Raw genomic sequence first — 22,582 nt, forward strand, 5'->3', positions numbered from 1 at the left:
CAGCATTATGTTTTTTCTGTGTGTGCTACTTCTGACTCTTTTTCAGCTGTTACTTGTTTTATCTTGACTGATCTTTTTCCAACCTTTATTGATTATATTAAAAATATTTCATAAATCTTGATTTGTTGGCTAAGTTCTTTTTTTGAGACAGGGTCTCACTATGCAGCTCAAGCTGACCTTAAACTCACTATGTAGTCTTGGCTGGCCTTGAATTTGCAGTGATCCTACTGCCTCAGCCTCCCGAGTTCTAACTTTCAATTTCTGTGAAGGTAGCAATTCTCCCACATTTATATATCCTCATTTAATCTAGTGCCAAACACATGATAGGCACTCCATATTTAATTTTAGTGTAATTGTAAGAAAGAAAAGTGATGGGATATTTTCATTGCATTTAGTATCTTGAACTAGAATATTTATCCTGATTTCCCTTGAGATTAAATTTTGACAATGAAAGAAATATTCTTGAATAATGGAGGTCTGTGTTCATACTTTATTATTGGAAGGCAGGTTCCATTAAAGGATGCTAAATTACCTGCATGTTCTTTGAATAGGAGCAAGTGTCTATAATCTGTGCCCGATAGGGTTTTAAATATTGTGCTTACAACTTCTGCCAACCTTTGAAAAATAATTTGGGTGTGTAGTTGGAGGGAAAACTAGCCTTTAAGTGACTAAGGAGTAACAAATCAACACCCCAGTGGTTGCTAACACACAACATATAAATAATAGGAGAATATGAAGTTTTTCAACTTGAATTACATTACTCTGAGTTAAAAGCAGTAGGTTTCTGTATGCAGAGGTTCAGAGAACAATGTTATATATAAATAGTGAAGCATAGTTTGCTACAGATAGATCAAGTGAAATCTTGTTTCTCTAATGCCTTAGGTGTATGATTCCAAGTATGTTAACCCCTCTGAGCCTGCTTTTTCTCCTACAAAATGGAGACAGTAATAACCTACCTCGAAAGGTTAGTGAGGAGTGAATAAGATACACAGCTAATGCACAAGCACTAGGCATTACATAGCCGCTTGATGAGCATCTAACTGAAGTAGCCTCATTTGTGCTGATTTTGTTCCCGGGTCCCGTATATTAGATACATATTATTTAATATTGAACCTCTTACTTAAATTTTTGCCTTCGTACTATATCATAGCACTTTTTAATGTTTATAAGAAAGTTACTTGTAGTTACAGTTGACTCAGTGGAAAACTGGCCTTTGATAAAAGGATGCAGTCCATAGAATATTTTTTAAAAGAATTAATTCTTTTCTGTTTCACTTCAAAGTAGTAAGTGTGCAGAATTACGTATTGAAAAATATTTCATAAAAGCTTTGAATTACATTAAGACATTGCTGCTAGTTTGACATGTCATATAATTTTCTGAAATTAGTCCAAAGATCTCTAGTTAAGTGAGAAAATAAAGTTTTTCCACCTTAACTAGGGCAATAGTATTATAAATAAAATCATTTTAGTCAGGCTTTTGGAAAACAGAGTTTTCTGACTAAAATCCCCTTTTATTTGAGCCCTTTACATAAATGTTTACAAGTATAATGGTCTACTTTCTTGGCTTAGAGAAATGTATGTATGGGATATAGTAGTCTCTTTGTTTATGGACTGAAGATCTTTCTTTCATCATTCTAAACAACAGTTACTATGGCATGGCACTGTGGATGGCCTTATTCAAAGTGGAGGAGATTAGGCCAAGAGTAATCACAGGATATTTTTAAAAGCTACTGGTCTTCCAGCCCCTCCTCTCTTTCAAATCTCAAGTCTCAGTTTTGCTTTAATTCTCTTATCTCCACTTCTGAATTTGAATGTAGAACATTTTCCTACAAATTGAGATTCTGGTTTCTTAAAACTTAACATTGATTATAGGAGGCTTGGAAGATTATTTAGCCTAGCACCCTGTTTGGTAAATTCAAAACATCTGAGGCATACGTTAACTGATTCGGTCAAGGATATTAAGCAGTTTCTTGAAAAGAAACAAAGATTTAGATTTCCTCACTAAACTGACACTTTAACAGTGTCCCAAATTTTGGTGGTTATCTTTGATCTTCTTTGAAACAGGTAGACCGACACTTGAGAAAGCTGGATCAGGAACTGGCTAAGTTTAAAATGGAGCTGGAAGCTGATAATGCTGGAATTACAGAGATATTAGAGAGGCGTAAGTAACATTTACAGTTTTCCATCAATATTGGACAATACCTGTGCAAATCTCTGAGGAGACACTTGTGCCACAGAAGCTGTTCAGATACTGCCCTTCAATGAATGGTGGCATCCAGGCTGCATTACTTGGAGCCCTGCAGATGTAACTGTTGGGGTCATGGATCCCAAAAGGGATAATACAGGATATCATCTCATTCCTTGTGAATCTAACATTTTGCGCCATTCTGTTTTTAAAATATCCATGGATACTAGTAAGATCATTGGTAAGAAAAAGATTTAAAGAAATAACCAGGAACAAAGGAACCATATGTCCTTAGTGTATTGATTTTTTTCCTTCCTGTTTATGCACGTTGGCTTTGAGGAAGGATGTTAACTTTTCTTCTAAGAACATCTTAAAGTATTTCCGTAACTGTATGTGCTGAGAAATATTCTAATTGCTTCCACAATATTTCGTCTTTTTAAAAGAACTCTTCCTTAAACTTTTTTTTTTTTTTGGTTTTTCTCCGGTACCGGGAACCGAACTCACGACCTTGCGCTTGCCAGGCAGGCGCTTTGCCACTGAGCTAAATCCCCAGCCCCTCTTCCTTAAACTTTTATCAGCGGGAAGTCATGGAAATATTTCTTTGCAAGGCTCAATTTAATCTCCTGCTTATAACTTATCTCTAAATATTCTTGGGTTTAACTCAGGAGACTTCTCAAAAAAGGAAGCATGAGCTCTGTTTTTTAACCAACTTGCATCTTTTCCAATCCAAATAGGTGAGGTACAGAAAATTAGATAGGGTGGTGCTAGGCCTAGAGAATGCATTCACTACATGTTAATAAAACCAAATTAATATTATGGCCAATTTCTATTAGAATATAATTAAGGTGTGCAAATTTATCTTTTTCCTAGATGAATTTCAACAGCAAGTATGCATTACCTGTTTCTACTTACAGATATGAAAGATTTTTGACAATGCTAGGCTATGTATCTTTCTGTTTATGTGCTGACTCTAGATCAGGGAGAGAAGCCAGTCACCAATTTCATTTTGATATACATAGTTGCATTTTTAAGTTCAAAATACATCCATCACTTTAGATAATCCTCTAATTTATTTGTGATACTTTTAGTCTGAAGGTCCCCTGTCTTAGGGTAATAAGTATTTAGGAATAGAATAAAATATTCTATGCAGCTGCTTTGATTTTTTTGAAATGTTGATATAGTTGAGAATAATAACTCATGCCTATTCAGTACTGCAGGAAGGTTAATAAAGCATCCTCTCTAAGGACACAGACATATAAAACTAAATTGGATCAAGTTATAAAAACTGCTCCATCCTGTGCCCTGCCATAATTTCATCTCAAGGGATTAAAAACACAACCCAGAGAATTTCTCTTAAGGTATTTGAAGCTTGGTGTTAGAGAGTCTATATTGCTCACTTTTTGCAAGCAAAATCCCTAACTTCTTTTAGAAGGTGTTTGCTATATGTCATTTTAATATCAAAGAATTACCTTTCATATAGTAATGTCCCTATCCCCTAGAACTTCAGAATTTCCTACTAAAAGGTCTTCAAATATGTTATACTAGGTTGAGTGTTTTAGGTTTTATCAGTGATGGGATTTAATGTCCTTTCATCCATTTACATGGCACCTGCTATGGTGAGTTCCCTAATTAGATATTAGTATGTCTTGAGCCATTCTATATTTAAGGTGAATATTGGCAAGTGGATTTCCTATGATGTGGAGACAGGATAGTGCAAGGCGGAATTGGCAGTGGTGACCCTCCGATTTGTCTTGCTAACATGACAGGCATTTACATCAAAGCTTGCCAGTCTTCTGCTGGGTAAGGGAACCCTTTGCCTGTAGCAGTTGACGTATAAAATTCTGTGGTGACATTTCATGGTGGTATGTCTCTGTCTCTCTTTTTAGGATCTTTGGAATTAGATACTCCTTCACAGCCAGTGAACAATCACCATGCTCATTCACATACTCCAGTAGAAAGTAAGTTTGGTTTATTGGAGCTACAGTTAAATACTGTAATATGTTAAATACTTAGATCTTTAACTATAACTAAAAACTTGTGAATATTACCTCTGTATTCTTTTATCACTTGTACATAACCACTTGAGAAATAATCTTTCCTCCTACCATGCGCACGCACGCATGTGTGTGTTTATGCGTGTGTTGAAATATATCTTCATTGCCATTCTTGGCAGACCTATCATTTTCTTTGGGAAAGGCGTATTTGACTTAATGTACACCCTTTGTCTTTTTCATGCTTAGCCCAATGTTGGACATACAATGAGCATGATTGGTGACTTAGTGAATAAAGGAATTGAGGCTGACAGGCTCATTGACTGTATTGGTACGTTTTTGACAGATCAATTTGATAGGAAAGAAGAGTTGATTGAAAACTACTCTTTAATGATAGATAACATTTTGAATTTGAAAATTCCCCTTATGTAATACGAGCAACCATGGCACACTGTGGGTTATCTTCAATATTTTACTTTTAAAAAGTTTTTAAATATCTGAGAACATGCAAATAAAGCATGTGATACAAAAAGTGCTTGTTCTGTCTTCTGAGAAAGTGTAATGTTTTGCATTTCATGAGGAACCCAGACTCCTTGGTAACTATACTCACTTATAACTGGATGGAAGTATTATGCATTGTCCATGGCTGTCTGCAGTTTAAAAACACACAGATTCTTTATTTATGTTCAGAAAGGAAATATAACCCAACTTCTCACCATACAACAACAGATCATATTCCTGAAAAGAAGTTTAAATCTGAAGCCCTTCTGTCCACCCTCACATCAGATGCCTCTAAAGAAAATACTTTGGGTAAAGTTATTCTCTTAAATATGACTTTTTGTTGTGTTTGAATAAATGGAAATGAAAATATTCGAGGTTAATGAATCATACAGTTTTGTTACCTGGTTAAAGTCTGCATGTGGAGAAAGAAAAAAAAGGAAAAGTATATTACATTTGACTCAGTCTATAGTATGTGAAACTTAATAATTTTATCTGTGTTGGAAAAAAATGTATTTTAAACTCAGTAATGTTATTCTGCAACCATTTTTTATTTCTTCCATACAGGTTGTCGAAATAATAATTCCACAGCCTCTTCCAATAATGCTTACAACGTGAATTCTTCCCAGCCTCTGGCATCTTATAACATTGGCTCGTTATCTTCAGGTAGTGGTGCAGGAGCAATTACCATGGCAGCAGCGCAAGCAGTTCAAGCTACAGCACAGGTAAAAAGGAACAAGTTTAGAGACAAAATGCTGTATTTTGTCTGAATCATTGGCAAACCCCTTGTAGAAATGAATGAATGTGAACAAATAGTTTTCTTACATTGTAGTTCATTTTTAAATGTAGTTTTAGGACATAATATTTAATGAATTAATACATAGGAATTACGGACTGATAATGAAAAGTACATATTTTGTTCCTTGTGCAGGTCACAGGTCCCCTTCTCACAGTAATTGCTTGTGTTGCCGCACGCTAGGACAGTCCTCTGTCCTTTCTACCACTTCCCAGGCTTTTTCTGTACCCTAAGGACTGGAGTTTGTTCATTTCTGTAGTAGGTCTGCATTCCAGATTGAGAAGTGACCCTTTCTATAGTTACTCCCTAATTGTTTAAAAACTGATTTTACATTTTTCCATGAAATAGCTGAGATGTTAGTGAGGAAGGTAATACTTTAAACAAAATGGTAGGTAAACAAAAATAATATTGTAACATAAAACTTGAAAAAATATGTGTTTACATGTTTTAATGCTGCAAATGATTGTCTATTTAAGATGAAAGAAGGACGAAGGACATCAAGTTTAAAAGCCAGTTATGAAGCATTTAAGAATAATGACTTTCAGTTGGGGAAAGAATTTTCAATGCCCAGGGAAGGAGCTGGCTATTCATCATCTTCAGCTCTTATGACAACATTAACACAGAATGCCAGCTCATCCACAGCCGACTCCCGGAGTGGGCGGAAGAGCAAGTAAGTTCGCTGTTACAGCAGCCTGTCCCTGTGGTTGGTCCTCAGCCTGTTTTCCATCTCGGCTGAGCCTCTATATTACACAACACAGGGTGTGATGGGGAGAGGTGAAGTTTTCATTTCACTGTCATACTTTAAAGGAATAAAGGCCTTTAAAAAGTGTTAGAGTTGCTTATAGTTTTCCAGTCTTAAATTGAGTTTGTTAAAAAATGACTTAGGTTTGCTTGCTTTTTTCATTAGGCCATTTATAGGACTGTTTTTCATTTATACCTTCCTAGGTGCATATGTTTCAAGGTAAATACATAAAATGCAAATTATATCCTGGGAATTTAAAAGATTTTCTTTCATTTTTGCTCAATTATAGCATATCTTAATGTTTGTTCTTCTGTCCCAAAAATTGATGATATGAACATGTCCCTAGAGTGTATGTATGAGACTCTTAAAATGTTGTATGAGCTTTAACTCATATGAAAACTTAACAGAATTTGGTACCATCTGTCTTGGGTAATTAAATATGCTAGGTGTTTATACATAATGAAAGTTCAAATATCAGGCCAAAAGATGAGTTAGCTAATCAGTATATTATAATAATTTATTTTTAAATATATTTTCTGTCCATATACCCCTAAAAGAATGATTGTAAAATAACCATAGAACTGTCATTCATCTTAAAAATGAATTAATCTTAATGATCCAAATTTAATAAAACTGCCTATGGTAAGTTTCTGTTCTATAGTTTTAAGATTTAATTAGTGTAGAGCTAGTGGTGAATAATTTGTGAGTTTTGATACTCTTTGTTTCCTGTACTACATGTGGGAAGGATTCACACATCAGTAAATAGTCACAATTATTTTCATGATATGCTTTTGTATATCTGTTTGTTAGATTTTGGTAAGTATTCTTACTTACCAGTAAACTTACTCAGTTTACTTAGAGATAAAAAATATCTGTAAGGTAGTCATAACTCATACAGTATTCTTAAAAGTATTATATTGTGTATAATTTAAATCTATGGTAACATTTCAAAATAGATTTTTTCAATACCTTTATTCTCTAAAAAGTGAAACATTCCAAATAAAAATAAACTATTAACAGTGTTACTTTTTGTTGTTCTGAACAAGTGTGCTTTAAAATCAGATTCCTAAAACGTAGCATTAGACAGTTTATACATTTGATTCATTTCATACTACTTATTTACCTAGGCGTTATTCTCAGGTCATTTCTGATAATGAGCAAATAAGATCAATGTGTTTTTTTTGTTTTGTTTGTTTTGTTTTTTTCAGAAATAACAATAAGTCTTCAAGCCAGCAGACATCATCTTCCTCCTCCTCTTCTTCCTTATCGTCATGTTCTTCATCATCAACTGTTGTGCAAGAAATCTCCCAGCAAACGACGGTGGTGCCAGAATCTGATTCCAATAGTCAGGTTGATTGGACTTATGACCCGAATGAACCTCGATACTGCATTTGTAATCAGGTAAACTGGCATATGTCTATAAAAGTTCAGTCTGCATAAATGAGAAAGAAGAGAACTATTTAGTTTTTAAGCACTTTCAAAATTCCAGCTAAAGGAAAATCTTCTCTTTGTTTACTTTTGTCCCCCTTATTTAAGGGACTTGTTTGTAGAAATGTACAGAAAATAAAAAACATGTTACCCATATCTGAGCCCTCAGATACAGCCTGTAATTAAACACTTCAATAAAACACTACGTATTCCCTGAATGCTATTTGCTGTCATAATAAAATGCCACAGACTGGGTAGCTTGAACAATAGAAATGTATTGTCTCAAAGTTTGAAAGCCTAGGATGTCCAGAATCCCCGTGCCAGCTAGTTCTGTGCCCAGTGAGAGTCTCTCCCTAGCTTAGAGGTAGCTGCCTGCTCACTCACACTTATATGGCAGAGAAAAAAGAACATGCGCTCTGGTATCCCTTCTTTTTTCTAAAACAGTTTCCGTGTTTATTAGTACATGTTTGCAGTACATAATAACTACATTCATCATGGGGAGTTGGTACATGTACAGAATGCATCTTAATTCTTTTTACTTCTCTTTTCTCTCTGCCTCGATCTCTTGGCCCCCTGGTCCCCTTAAAGTGATGTCCCTTCTTACATAGGTACAACCTATCAGGTCCCATCTTGTGGCCTTACCTAACTTTTACCACTTACTCACAGGCTTTATCTTCAAATGCAGTCACGGTGGGGATTGGAGTTTTGACTTGAAGAATTTGGGGACAATACTGGCACGTGTTATGTTGGGGGGTACTCATTCTGTAGTGTGTATCTACACAGATAACGTGTGTGCATGAATTTGACAATAAGAATCACTGAATACTTTTTTGAAATTGTCTTTTTTCACTAAGATACACTGAACATAATTTTTCTTTCAGGTAATTTTTTTAGTGTTCTCAAATTTTATTTTGTACTAGTCTTCTTCATTCCCCATGACTAGCTATAGATTATTTTAGTCATTTTAATGTTTTAAATTACAAATAACACAATGATAGGCATTTTTAATATGTAATTTTTTTATACATATAGTTTATATGTATACATATATTTATAAATCCTTTATAAATAAAATGAGATTTATAAGTACTTGATGTAGACTACCAAGATACTGTCTAGAAGTTTTTTACCAAAATTGATTGAAATGTTTATTTCCTACATGTTCAACACTGGGTATTATTGTCTCTTAAAAATCATGTACCATTTTAATAGTTCCTGCATTACATGATCTTTTAATTGACTGATTGGACTTTTTTGACCATTTTTATTCTTTCGTGAATTAACCCCTCATAACATTATCTGATTTTTCTTATTGCTTTTGTTATGTACATTATAGTTTGCTTTATTTGTAATCCTAAAATTTCAATTTTATGTAATTATAATTGACAGTCTTTTTCCTTTTTCTTTTATTCCTGGCATTACTGAGGATTGAACCCCAGGAATCCTGGGCTTTCACACATTTCTATCCCTTTTTTTATTTTCAGACAGGGGCCTTCCAAGTCTTGTTAAGTTGCTCAGGCTGGGATATAACTTGTGATCCTCCTGACTCAGCCTCTTGGCATGCTTGGATTATAGGCATGTGTCACCATGCCTGGCTCATGTTTCATATTCTTAAAAATTCTTTTTGTCCGTTTGTTCTTCTTTGCTAATTTGTTTTATATTCTTCCTGTAGTTTTTATATGATTTTGTCTATTTCTTGATATGCTTCAGTTTCTTCACATTTAAATCTTTTATCTGTCTGCAATTTATTTTATGGTGTGACTTGCCAGTCTAATTTTTTAGCTTTAATAGTTGTTAGTTCATCTACCATCTCCTGATCAACACTTTCTTAGTATCAATGATTAGAAAAAGTAGTTCTGTAAATACCTTACAATTGAATGTAGGTTACATATAAAAGAAGAAAATCAAATTGATGCTGGAGTTTGCATCTTTACCACTAAAGACCTGGAAAGTGACAGGATATGTCTGAAGAGCTGTGAGGAAGAAATTGAGAGTACTCAAACACATGCCAACAAAGGAGCTTGTTCCAATTCAGGGACTACGTGAAGATACCCTCACTCATGCAGAGAACTGGAAAGTGTGCTGTTTAGTTGGCCCTGTCTAAAGTCAGTCCACTGAGAACAGAAGTGACTTTAGGAATTGCTATAAAGTACTAGTGATGAACAGTAAAACAAAAATGGGAAGAGACGTACAGTAGGTAGTAAAGTGTAAAAGTTTCAATGAAATGGACTGCTGGCTGCCAAATGTGAATGATTGCCATGACCCAGGAAAAAGTAAAAACCTTTAGCCAGTAAATAACCACGAAAGAAACTTGAAAATTTTACAGTGAGACCCTCAAAGGTGAGTCTAAAGTCTAGGGCTTTACAGAGCCAGCTCTTGCAGACTTTGAAGGAGCAGGTAATTTCTGCATATCCCCTTGGTCCTGCCCTTCAAGAAAGTCAGAAAAAAACCTGAATACCTTGACTGTATATTCAGTAAATTTTTGTTTCCTATCATTATCATAACAATTCAGATTGAGATGCTTGTTATATATTCATAGTAAAAATATTTATTTTTTAACTAGGTATCTTATGGTGAGATGGTGGGATGTGATAACCAAGATGTAAGTATTAAATTTTTCTATTTAACAATGAAAAAGTAATCAGTCATCATTTCTTAAAAGGCCTTATTTACTGTGGCTCCTAGTTTTAAAAAAAACAGGTTTGCTGTTGTGTTATGCTAACACAAAAATATTCTTCTGTACAATAAGGTAGTGTCCTTCAGTGTGTTCCCTATTTAAATTTTTTAAAGCTACTTTTGCTGTGTTCTGTGAGAGTCGATTTATCAAAAGTGTGTATTATGTGTAAGTTATAAACATCCTCTTTTTCTTCTGGTAAAGGTATTGTGTTTAGTTACTGGACTCCAGTTCATTTATCACATGGAAGAAATGGAACTTTAAAACATTATATTTTTTAGGAAGCATGATACTAAGGAATAAGTGAGGATCTACTCTGAGATTATTTTCCCTAGCGATAGTGTAGTATTTCCTCCCGCACTCACAGATGCCAGCTAGTAAGAGCCACCTCTGACGTCAAAAATAAAGGTAATTAAAAGGAAAACAATTCTGTTTATTTAGGAAGCCTGACTTTTGTTATGTGCTTTATTAGTGCTGAGGATACTTTTATTGAGTAATTTTGACTTCCTTTTTACTTTTTAACAGCTCAGCTTCCTTTTGTCTTTCTTACTCCAGAGGGTAACAGAACCCTCAGTTCTGCAGCATACTAGTCAGTAATTTCAAAATCCCATGATTAACAAGAGTTTCAAATCTGTACCACAGTGTAAGGGTTGATAGGAATTGGCTTGCTGCCCTAAAATTTGTACCATTCCCTACCTTGACAGGGTGAAAACATTTGTTCCGGTGCGTGGGCACAGATCTTTGCTGCCCTGTCTAGAATCACTTGGGGCTGCTCGTGCTTATTCAAAACAGTGTTAGCCCACCACTCCCAGAACATCACTATAGGCTGTCTTCTGGGGCCTTGGTAGGGTGAAAAGGGATTTCTACAAACGTCGGCATCATGCTTTCACACTCCTCTCGGTCCCTGTGGTCCCCTTGGAACTTGAGGACTTTCTCTGAGAGTGTGTTGGGGAGGGGGTGGTTCTGGAGATGGAACCCTGGGCCTTTGCACTGAGCTACATCCTCAGCTCTTTTTAAGAATTTTTTGTTTTGAGACAGGATCTCACTAAGTCACTGAGTTGCCAAGCTGGACTTGACCCTGTACAGGTTCCTCCTGCCTCAGTTTCCTAGAGTGCTGAGATTATAGGTGTGCACCATTATTCTGGCTATCATCATACTTCTTTTTGTCCTTCAAAGGTGCTATATCACCTGGCTGTCCACGTTAATGAAAATGAATAAATTTTAGTTGATTACTTACTGTTATTAGATTACATGAACCTCAGTTATCAAAGATACATGATTTTTTCTGTCTCCATTTTCCCATCATGAAGTGTACACATTGGACTAAGTGATCTCTAAATCGTCTCCCAGCTCTACAAATTTCTGACCTCACAAATCTACTTTTAGTCAGATGAAATATTGAGTCTCTGCTGTATTTTAATATTCTTTTTGTTCTTTAGAAGTACTAAAACTACTTTTTGCTTTTTAGTGCCCAATAGAATGGTTCCATTATGGATGTGTTGGATTGACAGAAGCACCAAAGGGAAAGTGGTATTGTCCCCAGTGCACTGCGGCAATGAAGAGAAGAGGCAGTCGACATAAATAAAGGTGCCGTTTCATCTGAGGAAGAGAAAAACTCGAGCTCAGCGTTTTATATAGGACTGTAAAAAAGAAGAAAAGAGAAAGAAGAAACAACTCATTTCCAGGCAACCACTTAAAGGATTTATGCAGGCAATCCTTTAAGTTCTTGAACTTGAATTTTATGGGTTGTATTTTAATAATGTAAGTAAATTATTTATGCACTCCTGGTGTGCTATGAATATTATTCCAGTTAGCCTTGGATTATTTCTGTGGCCAACATATGCAGACATTTGTACTTCTCAACCATTTTCTCAAAGTACTGGGCATTCTATAATTTTGACTTCAAAAAATTCCAACGATGAAGATTTTAAGAAAGTATTTTATATTCAACAGGTATATTCTGCTGCATGTACTGTACTCCAGAGCTGTTATGTAACACTGTATATAAATGGTTGCAAAAAAAAGTCCTAAAAAGAATTTAAGATAATGGTTTTTAAAATGCCTTTATAATAAGCTTTGTTTCTTTGTGAAACTGATTCAGCAGGCTGAAGGAAATAGTTCATGTGATAAAGTGGGCTGGTGTCCTCTAGAGTACCTGGGTACATAAACAGAAACTCCTGTAGGTAAAAACTAATTTGTGCCATTGGTCTTTATATGTTTCTGCATCCAGATAGAGTGCAGTTCATGAGGGTGGGGGTGGGGGGCTGATGGGGAGAGGGTGTTAAAAGTGATACATTTTTATACCAAATGTGTTTATTTTTTTGTGCAAGTATTCCTTAAAATTGGAATTGTATTAGGTGTTAAAATAAAGTTTTTAAAAAATTACTTGTATTTATACTTTACACATTTAATAATGAAAATTTCTTAATTCCAATTACCTTCTAGTTTTCATAATCTAAAATGGTCAGAGGCCCAGGACACAGACTGTTGTGTAATCTGTGATTTCTGTAATAATGTTCGGAATTTGTGTTAGGAGAGTAAGGGAAAGACAGTTTTAATGTAAATTTGAAATGCCAATGTATTTTTCTACAACACTTGTCTGGGTTTTCCTTTGGCCTAAGGGACTTAAAAGAAGTCTAATTACAACAAAATGAGATGAAAATAATGGTTATGGATGTTTTGGCTAGAGGCAGTGTGACCAGCATGAGTAAAAAGACCCTTAGATTGGAACTTAAAATTCAGCTCTACTTTTCAATCTATGACATACAGGTATGTCATTCTCATACCTGCATTCATGTATGTTAATTCAAATCTTGAATCACTCTGGGCCTTATTAAACCAGGGCAATGCTAGCTGTAGGATATCTTTAAAGCACTCCTAAGGTTTAATCTTTGGTGCTACTTAAATTATAGATTTTATATAGTGGAATTTTTTTTTTTGAAATGTGAAGTCTGTAGATAGAATAATCCCTAAAACTTTTAAGATAGTTGTTATATCTTATTTCTTTTATATTGTAGCACTGGGTCCATCAGATTGCTACTTGAATTAAAACCACTTATCAGCCTCACAGAACTTACTCAAAAGACTGTAAAATCTATGCAATGCTACCTAAAGGGTATGGATTAGAAAGGAAAGTTCAGAAGTCTCTTCCAGCTTTGGGATTCCACAGTTCTCAGTGGCCATAGTCTGATTTTACAACTCTGCCCAAACCAGATGAGTTAGGTTCATATGTGGATAATCATTTCATACAGTCATGGGTATCATAATTTCATGGTTCTCAATGTTTTCATGGAGGTTTGATAAATCTTTAAGAAGTAATATATATTGTTCAGTTAGCTTAATAGTATATTGCCTGGAGATGCTCTAAGTTGTTGTTTATATCTTCTAATTACATATTACGATGTTTCCAAACTCATTTTATAATAATTGATAAAAGGAAAAAGCCTTATGCACAGCCTTATTTTAAGTGGAAGTTCTTTGTCTAAGTCAGGAACATCCTTGTTCAATCTGGTATAGTCTCTTCCAGTTTCTAAATTCTATTTCTTACCAAATCGTTGAGAAAACATTTTGACGAGTTTTAAACTTGAGCACTGAATATTTTATGAAGTGTATATAAAGAAGTAAACCATAATATTGTGCAAATATTTAGTAATGGGTAGAATCTATTAATATCAGATATATAGCTATAGATATCTATCGGTATAGATATCTATAGCTATATATGTAGCCTATATATATAGCCTATCTATATCTATACCTATAGATATAGATATATAGGTAACATTTACATGTATCTATAGATAGATATATATAAAATGGGCCAAACATGGAACTACCTCATTAAAAAAAGTGGCCAACTACTACTATTATTTTTTGTGAGTTTTACACCAAGGGCATTCAAAATCTTCATTGTACAAAACTCGTGTAATGATTGGTGGCACAAAAAGTCCAGATGTGGGTTCACAATTTATAGGTGGTCAAAATTGAGGCCTTACTGCTGTGGAGTGTATATTAAAATGTTCATGGTGACACATTTGAAGCAATAAATGGCTTAATTAAATGCCTAAATGAAGCGGAGTGTTTGATAAACATATAATCATTCTTTTTAAGGGCATTTCATTTTTTTTTCTCTTTTCTCCCTTAAAGCAAACTTCATGTATTTTAGGTTTTTGATCATTCTAGGTGTTTATGAAGTTTTATTGCCCTTTATCTTGAGACTTTAGAAACAGTCTGCTTGAGCTAATTATTTTAACCCTAGACATACCAGTGTCTAATAAACTTGGATTGTAAGGAGTGTGATACACTTTAAATGTGCAGACATTGCAGTTTCCCCTGTCATGTAACAAATCTTTTAGCAGATGGGCTCTAAGAGGAGAGAATAGATGCCGAGAATACAGGGATTAAAGTGTTTGGGAAGTGGTGGGGATGACATGTCAACACATAATTGTGTTACTTTGCTAAGTGCTGTACTGGGTGTGGACAGCACAGACATTAGGAGGAACAGAAATTGATTATTACAATAGTCGGGAAAACTTAAAGGAGGAGTCATCTGAACTGAGTTCAAAGATAGATGAAAAGCTGGGCATGGTGATATGGACTGTAATTTCTTTTACTTGGGAGGTTAAGGTGGGATGATTTTGAGTTCAAGGCCAGACTGGGCAACAGTGAGACTTCTCTCAAAAAAAAAAAAAAATTTTTTTTTAAATAAAGGTAGATGAAGTAGTGAAGGTTTTCAAAATAGACTGTTCATAAACATGTGCATCTGGAAATACAAGGTCCCCTGGAATGAGTGGATCTGAGGTGGGTGGATGTAGTGTCACAAAGACTCCAAAAGCTGAGCAAGAGTGTTCGTGAAGAACATTCTACTTGAGCACTGAGCTCTTTATTAACAGAGTGTGGGGGGGAGGAGGACGTTTACATACTTTTGTTGACTATAATTATGATTAACAATTTAATGAAATCATACCACTTATGATTATGAAGTAGGAATGACTTTAATTAGAAGTAGGAAATGTTAAAGTGAATCTTTTCCCTCAGTTTTTAAAATGACAGTTGGCTGGGCAGGATTTTTAGTTTTCCTTGTTTAGATGCTAAAATCTAAATTACTGAAATGGTTTGTCATTTCTTACGCAGAATTCTAATCTTCATCACTGAATTCTGTCCTAGAAATGTAAGTTAAAGTATAAACTGATTGACAGATGAACTTAAGATTTTGGTTTGTGTGTTTTTAATTGAAATTTGATATAAAGAAGAATTTAGAATTTCTATTTTAAAGCAGTCATATATATGCCTTATGAACCAGTATTTTAATAAATACATTGTTAGGAGCTTAGGCAGGATTTAAGTATCTATTTGAAAGAAATTTAATAATTTTTAGTAGAAGTTTCAGGGTCATATTCAGGTTTTAGTTAATCCAGCACCAGCTTTCACGTTCTCCACTGCTCACAGAGGAAACTGGAAAGGAGAACATTATAATCATTCATTTTTCACTGCACAAAATTCAAGATTTAATGGGACCTACAGCCAGTATGGTAGCAAGAGTGGGGAATGTGTGGGGATTTGTTTGTGTTTTGCTTATTCCCATGCCCCACATCTAATTGCCTCTGTTAATAAGAATAGCTTTCTTTAGGAAGGTGTGTAGTTGCTAGTCTTTAAAGTAGTTAAGCTCATTTAAAGCATTCACAAGTTCAATATAGTAAAGAAAAAAACCTAGCAGTCATACTTTAATTCCTTTTGGCATTGTTAAATGTGCTCCAGCAGAGGGACCCTTAATGCTGGCCTGTTAAAATAGAACCAAGTGGCTTTTAAAAGCTGTCTATGGTAAACGTAATAAAGGAGGCAGTCAGAAGTAATTCCACACTCAGGAAGTAGCTAAAATCCTAAGGATGCTAATCACACCATTGCCAAAAGCTGCTGAGTGCATGAGCAGCTAACTTAAGTAACTTAAGTTGATGATGATATAACGTTACTCTCAGATTTCTCTTATCCTGATAGCTAATATGTCTTTATTGATAAATCTGGAAAAGAAACTTACTGGATTCTTCATGTCTGCAGATGAAGAAAACTTGGAAATTATAGCCATCTTTGATTTATACCTAGCATTCTTCTCCAGTTTTCTCTTAGTGGTCTTAAGTATAAAATCTGTCTTTTGGTGCAGCAGTTGAAATCTTCGTGACTCCTAAGGGGCAAGTTGAAAAGTAACTACTTTTCTGAAGCTTTCCTTATTGCCTCCCAGAAGATGTGAACTCCCTGTTTTGAATGGAGAATTGCCTTATCTCTTATCTTAGTTGCAGCTGGGACTACTACAGTATCTGTTTATCAGCCTTGTTTCCTTTTCCTCCTGGACATGCAGATAGACCTCATTCCCAGCTCATTTTCCGTTAGGTCTTCCAGGTAGTTAGACTCTGGCCAGTACAACATTGGGCAAAGGATACATATCAATAAATAAATGATCAATAAATACAAATGTTTAAATTTTTAAAAGAATTTACTACAGGAAAGACATACTGCTATTCTTCTGCAAAATACCCCATTCACCTGGAACACACCTCGTCATTCTTGCCACGTTCTGAAGCTGTTCTGGAGTCCTCTTTCATGAGTGTCTTTAGTGGTGCTATTGTGGCTGCCTCAATATCCTGAATCAGTTTAAAACCTTTGCCTTTCATGATCACTGACTTAGGAGAGCAATCAGAAATTGTGTAATGCCATATCTGGCGAACAAGGTGGATGAGGACACACCCTAGTGTTTTGTTGAGCTTACCTTTTGGTTGGGTGACATTCAGCAACAGCAGTCTCTATATTTTTGATCACTTGTAAAGACAAGAAAGAGGACTTCCAGAACAGCTTCAGAAAGCAGCAAGAATGTGTTTGGAGGGGGAGGATGTTGAAGATTATCTGTAATGTGTCTAGCTGCATTACATTTTTTAATTTAAACAGTCACTATATTTTTGATCACCCCATACATATACCAATTTGAAGCCTGGTTCCTAAAAATCCTCTCAGACTATCCACCGTGCTCTTTCTTCAGCTGCTAGTGAGATTTAGAAGCACCTAGTAGGTATTTATGATTCCGGATTCCAGAAAATTGCCAGGTCAAAGGTCCCTGGGAATCAAATGTCTTAGTGAAAACTTGTCAGTACTAAAAAAGTATGACTGAGAAGTGACTTCTTTATTGTATCAAGAGACTGAGATTTTTTTAGCTGCTTCCTATAATGTCATGCTCTGATCAATTAATCACTGTCATTTAGTCATAGTATTCATCGTATGCCTTCATTTTTCCACAGTGCCTAGGATGATGTTTTTGAACAGTAGAGATTCCATATGTGATTCATGATTTCAGATCATCTTATGTTTGGAGATAATGAGGGAAGTTCAACAGTGAGCATCAGATGAGAGGCAGTAGGGTATGAGAAAAGGGCACTCACTTTCTAGGGTAGAAGATCTTGGAAGGGGCTGACCAGCCATTGCTGATAGCACTTCCAGGACTTGACTCACATCACTGCTGGTAACCCCAGCTAGATTTCACATCATCATGAAGAGAAAAAGATGTCCCCTGAAGGAAGCCAAAAAGGCCTGAATCTCAAGATGGTAGCAGAGGAAATTCACACCAGAATGTAGCCCTAATGTCTTAGTTACTTTTCTCTCGCTGAGACAAAATACCTGACACTGAAAGTTAAAGAGGAAAATGTTTATTTAGCTCACAGTTTGTAGAAGTTTCAGCCCATAAGTGGCTGGCTCCAAGGCAGGGTGGCTTGGCAGAGGGACATTGCAGAGGACAGTTCATGGCGCAGTCCACAAGGTAGCAAAAGCAACAAAGGAAAAACAAGACTCTTTCAGTCCCTTGTCTCGTATGCAGGGTACCTGCCGTAGGGCATGCATAGCCCTCACACCCTTAATCTTAGGCATAACTACGGTCATCCAATCAGTGGACTGATTTACTCATCACATTCCTTTTATCACACACTCTAGATTCGGCCTCCTCTGAAAAACCTGCCTACCCCATGACTGCATGAGGCCCCATGACTGCATGAGGCTTTGGGGGGACATTGAGACACAAGCCATAACACCTAGAAGCATCATTTTTGGATCCTCAGGTGACCTTTGAGGTCATGTATTGCTCACTGGAGCCCTTGTTTGATGAGACAGCTGGGACTTAAGTATATTGATTTCCCCAAATCCTTGATCCAATCTTGGAATCTTTCCTGCTATCGATAGATGTGCATATTCTTGTAGTCTAAAAAGATATGTTCAAAACACTTTCTTCCTGCATCAGTTGTTTGGATGTATGCTCTCCTCCCCATGTAGCATACCAGATACCAACATGAAATCTATGTGAAATGAAAGAATATATTTTGTGTTGCAAAGGTCTGGGAGGAAGATTGCTTTGTAGTGCTGAATTTTTGAGAAAGCTTTGTCACTGTATTGCCTCAATGCTGCTTATATACACCCTCTTGAACACTGAAGTGCACACTCTTGAACACGGAAAGGTACTTTACAAAAAGAGTCCAATGTGAAATACTGCTAACATTCCCAGGTTTATAGTTCTACTACATTTACCATCCCACTTTCCTCACTGAACTAACTTATCTCTGTCCTTTTTGTTTCTGTTTTGACTCTTTAAACTCTAATATGTGTTTCTACTTAATCTCCCATTCAGAGATGTCTAGTATACAAGAAATGAAAAAAAAATTAATAGCAAAACAAAAAACCTGATTAAAAAACGGACAGGGACCTAAACACACATTTCTTAGGATAAGACACAAATGGCTCGCAAGTATACGCAAAAATGCTGAACATCACAAATTACCAGGGAAATGCCGATCAAAGCCATAGTGAGATGTCACCTCACTCCAGGTAGAAAGGCTTTTATAAAAAAGACAACAGAAGCTGGTGTGGTGGCAAACACCTGTAATCCCAGCTCACTGGTGGCTGAGTTAGGAGACTCTCATATTTGAGGCCAGCTTGGACAACTTGTTCAGATCTTGTCTGAAAAATAAATAAATAAATAAATAAATAAATAGGTTTAGATGTAGCTCAGTTTAGAGTATCCCTGGGTTCGATCTGCAGTACCAAAAAACAAACCAAAACTGGAGAGGAAGTAGTTAAAAAGGAATCCTTGCTTACACTCTGTTGGTGAGAGTGAATAGTATAGCCATTGTGGAAAACAGTATAGAGGTTCTTCAAAAAATTAAAAATGGAACTACAATACTGTATGATGCAGCAATTTCCCTACTAGATGTGTATCCAAGGGAAATGAAATCAGTATATGACAAAGGTATCTACACTCCAGTGTTTATTGAAGCACTATTCACAATAGCCAAGAAATATAAACAATGACCCATCAGCTGATGACTGATAAAGAAAACACAGTATGTATGTACCATGTGGTATGAATGTGGAATCTTGCCATGAAACAAATGAAACTCTGTCACTAGTGACATTGTGGATGAAACTGGGGGTCATTATGCTAAGTGAAACAAGACAGACACAGATAACTCCCACATGATCATATATATATATTTTTTGGTTTTTCTTTTTTTTCTTTTTTTTTTACTTTTAAAGACAGGATCTCTTTCTGTAATTCAGGCTGGTCTTAAACTCACTATGTAGCTCAGGCTAACCTCGAAGTCATGGTGATCCTCCTAGTTTAGCCTCCCAAGAGCGAGGATTACAGGTGTGTGCTGCCACGCCCAGCACTCACATAGAATATTAAAACATTGCTATCCTAGAAGCTGAGAGTAGAGGTATTACCAAAGGCCGTGAGGGTGGGAAGAAGGGAGTGATGGGGAAAGGTTGATTGGTGGGTACTACAGTACAGTTAGGAGCAAGAAGTTGAGGTAGAGCAATGAGCTGATAATGTGCTGTATCAGCAGATAAAGGAACACGGGCAGTGGGAAGAAAAGGTTGGAGCACCACTGCTTTCAGACAGCTGGAAGAAAGAGTTTTAACTTTTTAATCATAAAGAAGTGATAAACGTCTGAGTAGGTTAGGTATGTTTAACCTGATTGAGACGTTATATAATATATACAGGTATTGAAACATCACATGGTACTTATCGATACCCATAATTCTATGTCATGTATCAGTTAAAAAGATTAATTTGAAATTTAGAAACCAAAATGTGTCTAATCTGTTCAGAGTGACACTTCCCATGTTTAGGTCTCACATGCTTGCTTTCCTGTCACCTTTGTCATCCTCTGTGTCCAGCACCTGCCACCCACCTCTATTGCAAAGAGTGGGGGGAAGAGAACAGGGACTAGGTGCTGGCATTTGTTTTCAGTACTTTTATGGTCCACCAGGCCCACTATTGTCACAGGTCTGACATCACATCACACCATAAGGTGCTTGCAATGTCAGGATCCAAAACCTAACAGACCACATCAGTCAGCATTCACCTGACAGATGCCCTGAGAGTGCTTAGGTGCTTTCCACACATTACATCATCCAGTTGTGCCAACAACACCTCAACGGAGGGATACTTATTTCTCAAATGAGAAAAACTGAGACATAAAAAAAGTCAAATCTCTTGTTTAAGAACAGCTAAGAGGTAGTGAATGCCAGACTCAGAGCTGAATTGGTTTTACTCTAACATCAGTTGTTTTCTATACATTTCCTTAGTCTTGGTCAAAGTGCCTACATACCTTCGTTTCCACGTCTTCTTTGCACCTTCTTATCCTAACCAACCTTTTCTTCCCGCTGCCCATGTCCCTTTCTCTGCTGTCTTCTCTGTAGGACTCAGTCATTAAGGTGGGAACTGAGTCCTTCAATCTACTGGAACCTTCAGAAATTAGAGCATTAATTTTCCACCTTCTTGATTCTTGTTGCTTGAAGTCTAGCTATAATATCTGCTTTAATTTTTCAAAGATGCCTTTCATTTCTCCCAGTCAAGAGGCCATTTTATTTTAGCATGATTCAGCCTTTCTTGTGATTTTGAACTCAGCAATTGATAATGCAAAGGAATGACCCTTCAGATTCCTGAAACATTGTTTTTTTAGATTTCTGGCCCAAATAGAACTGCCTGTTCATTGTGCATCTCCTAGTAAACTGCTTTATCACACCCCGGATTTCATCAGCACAGGAACCTTTCCATTTGAAAATCTCATAATTCATTTTATTTTTCAAATCACATTATGTCCACTGAAACTATCTGCCCTACAACACTATCGTTGTTGGTTTCTAGCTAGCCGCCTCCCAAAGCCTGGTATGCTCAAGAGTGGGGTTTCTGGAAGGTGGTTGGATTATGGAGCTTCGGCCGACTCGTTGTTAGGAGTCAGGGTCTGGTCTGGAGAAGGGAATCACGGTGGAGGAGTTTGCCTCTCTCCAGCTCCTCCCTTCACGCTCTGCCTCTGGGACACCAAGATCCGAGCAGCTATCCCTGTTCTTTGCCGCACTGCCGTGCTGTCCTGCCGTGGAGCCACCGGACAATGGGCCGAGACCCCTACCAGCTGTGAGCCAAAAGCCCTCCTCCTGTAAGCGGTGGGCGTTGGGAATTGTGCCTTAGCAGTGCGGAAACTGACTATGACAGCTGTTGTCTAGCTATTTCCTCTTAAAACTTTTGTGTTCTAAACGTCGTCGAGTGCTGCTTCATTGTTCTCGACTCCGTTTGTCATGTGATTGAGGACTCTGAATTTATACAGAAAACAGTATTAAATCCACTAGAAGGGATACATGCGAAGACTTGGTATAAAGCTACCTTTATTGTTAATATTACTCTGTAATGATTTAATTTACCTGTTTGATCAGGTGATGACACTGTTCTTCGCGGTCAAAAAGCTTCGGGGGTCCATTTCTCTGAAGCCGCAACACCTGGGCACCCCTAGGGGGCGCTCCCTCTCACGGAATACAAGCGGGCATCTGAGGCCGGAGTCTCCCGGGCTGGGGCATCGAGGGAGCGCGGGGTCAGACACGGGTCAGAGGACCCAGTAGGCGCAGAGCCTTTGGAGAAGGTCCGCCGTGAGCCCGAGCCAGTCCCGCCTGCCCGACTTTGCAAAGGCAAGCCTGGGAAAGGGCGCCACGTACCCCGATCCCTGCACCTCCTCCCCAGAGAACGTGGCGTTCGCGGCACTGCACCGCGACCTAGCCTGTCCGGGAGACAGTGTGGACGCAGCGGGTTGGGCTGAGTTCTGGACAGAGCCCGCTGTGTGCCCTCTCCGAGCGCGGAAGTCATCCTCGCGGTAAAAGCCCGCGTCGGGAGCGACGTGCCCGGCGAGGGGCCCTCGGAGAGCGCAGGCGCGAGCTCCGGCGGGCGACGGCGAGGGCGGCGGGGCCTC

At 37.1% G+C, this 22,582-nt stretch overlaps 1 protein-coding gene across 5 annotated transcripts in view; it reads left to right on the plus strand.

The window, feature by feature from the left end:
• Ing3 (inhibitor of growth family, member 3) overlaps positions 1-12,698 on the plus strand; it is a 29,971-nt gene extending 17,273 nt beyond the window's left edge. For 2 of the 5 annotated variants that reach the window (XM_013503291.1, XM_005402308.2), the window contains exons 6-13: positions 2,064-2,160; positions 4,071-4,142; positions 4,866-4,985; positions 5,241-5,398; positions 5,946-6,139; positions 7,420-7,612; positions 10,203-10,241; positions 11,782-12,698. In XM_013503291.1, coding sequence (XP_013358745.1) covers positions 2,064-2,160; positions 4,071-4,142; positions 4,866-4,985; positions 5,241-5,398; positions 5,946-6,139; positions 7,420-7,612; positions 10,203-10,241; positions 11,782-11,898 — 990 coding nt within the window. In that variant the 3' untranslated portion in view covers positions 11,899-12,698. Of the gene's footprint in view, positions 1-2,063; positions 2,161-4,070; positions 4,143-4,865; positions 4,986-5,240; positions 5,399-5,945; positions 6,140-7,419; positions 7,613-10,202; positions 10,242-11,781 lie in introns of those variants that run through there. The other 3 variants (XM_005402309.2, XM_005402310.2, XM_013503292.1) reach the window with 3 other exon arrangements.
• The last annotated feature ends 9,884 nt before the right edge of the window (positions 12,699-22,582 follow it).

This window comes from Chinchilla lanigera, unplaced genomic scaffold (genome assembly GCF_000276665.1).
Source record: "Chinchilla lanigera isolate Chin_1 unplaced genomic scaffold, ChiLan1.0 scaffold00078, whole genome shotgun sequence".
NCBI classification, from domain to species: Eukaryota; Metazoa; Chordata; class Mammalia; order Rodentia; family Chinchillidae; genus Chinchilla; species Chinchilla lanigera.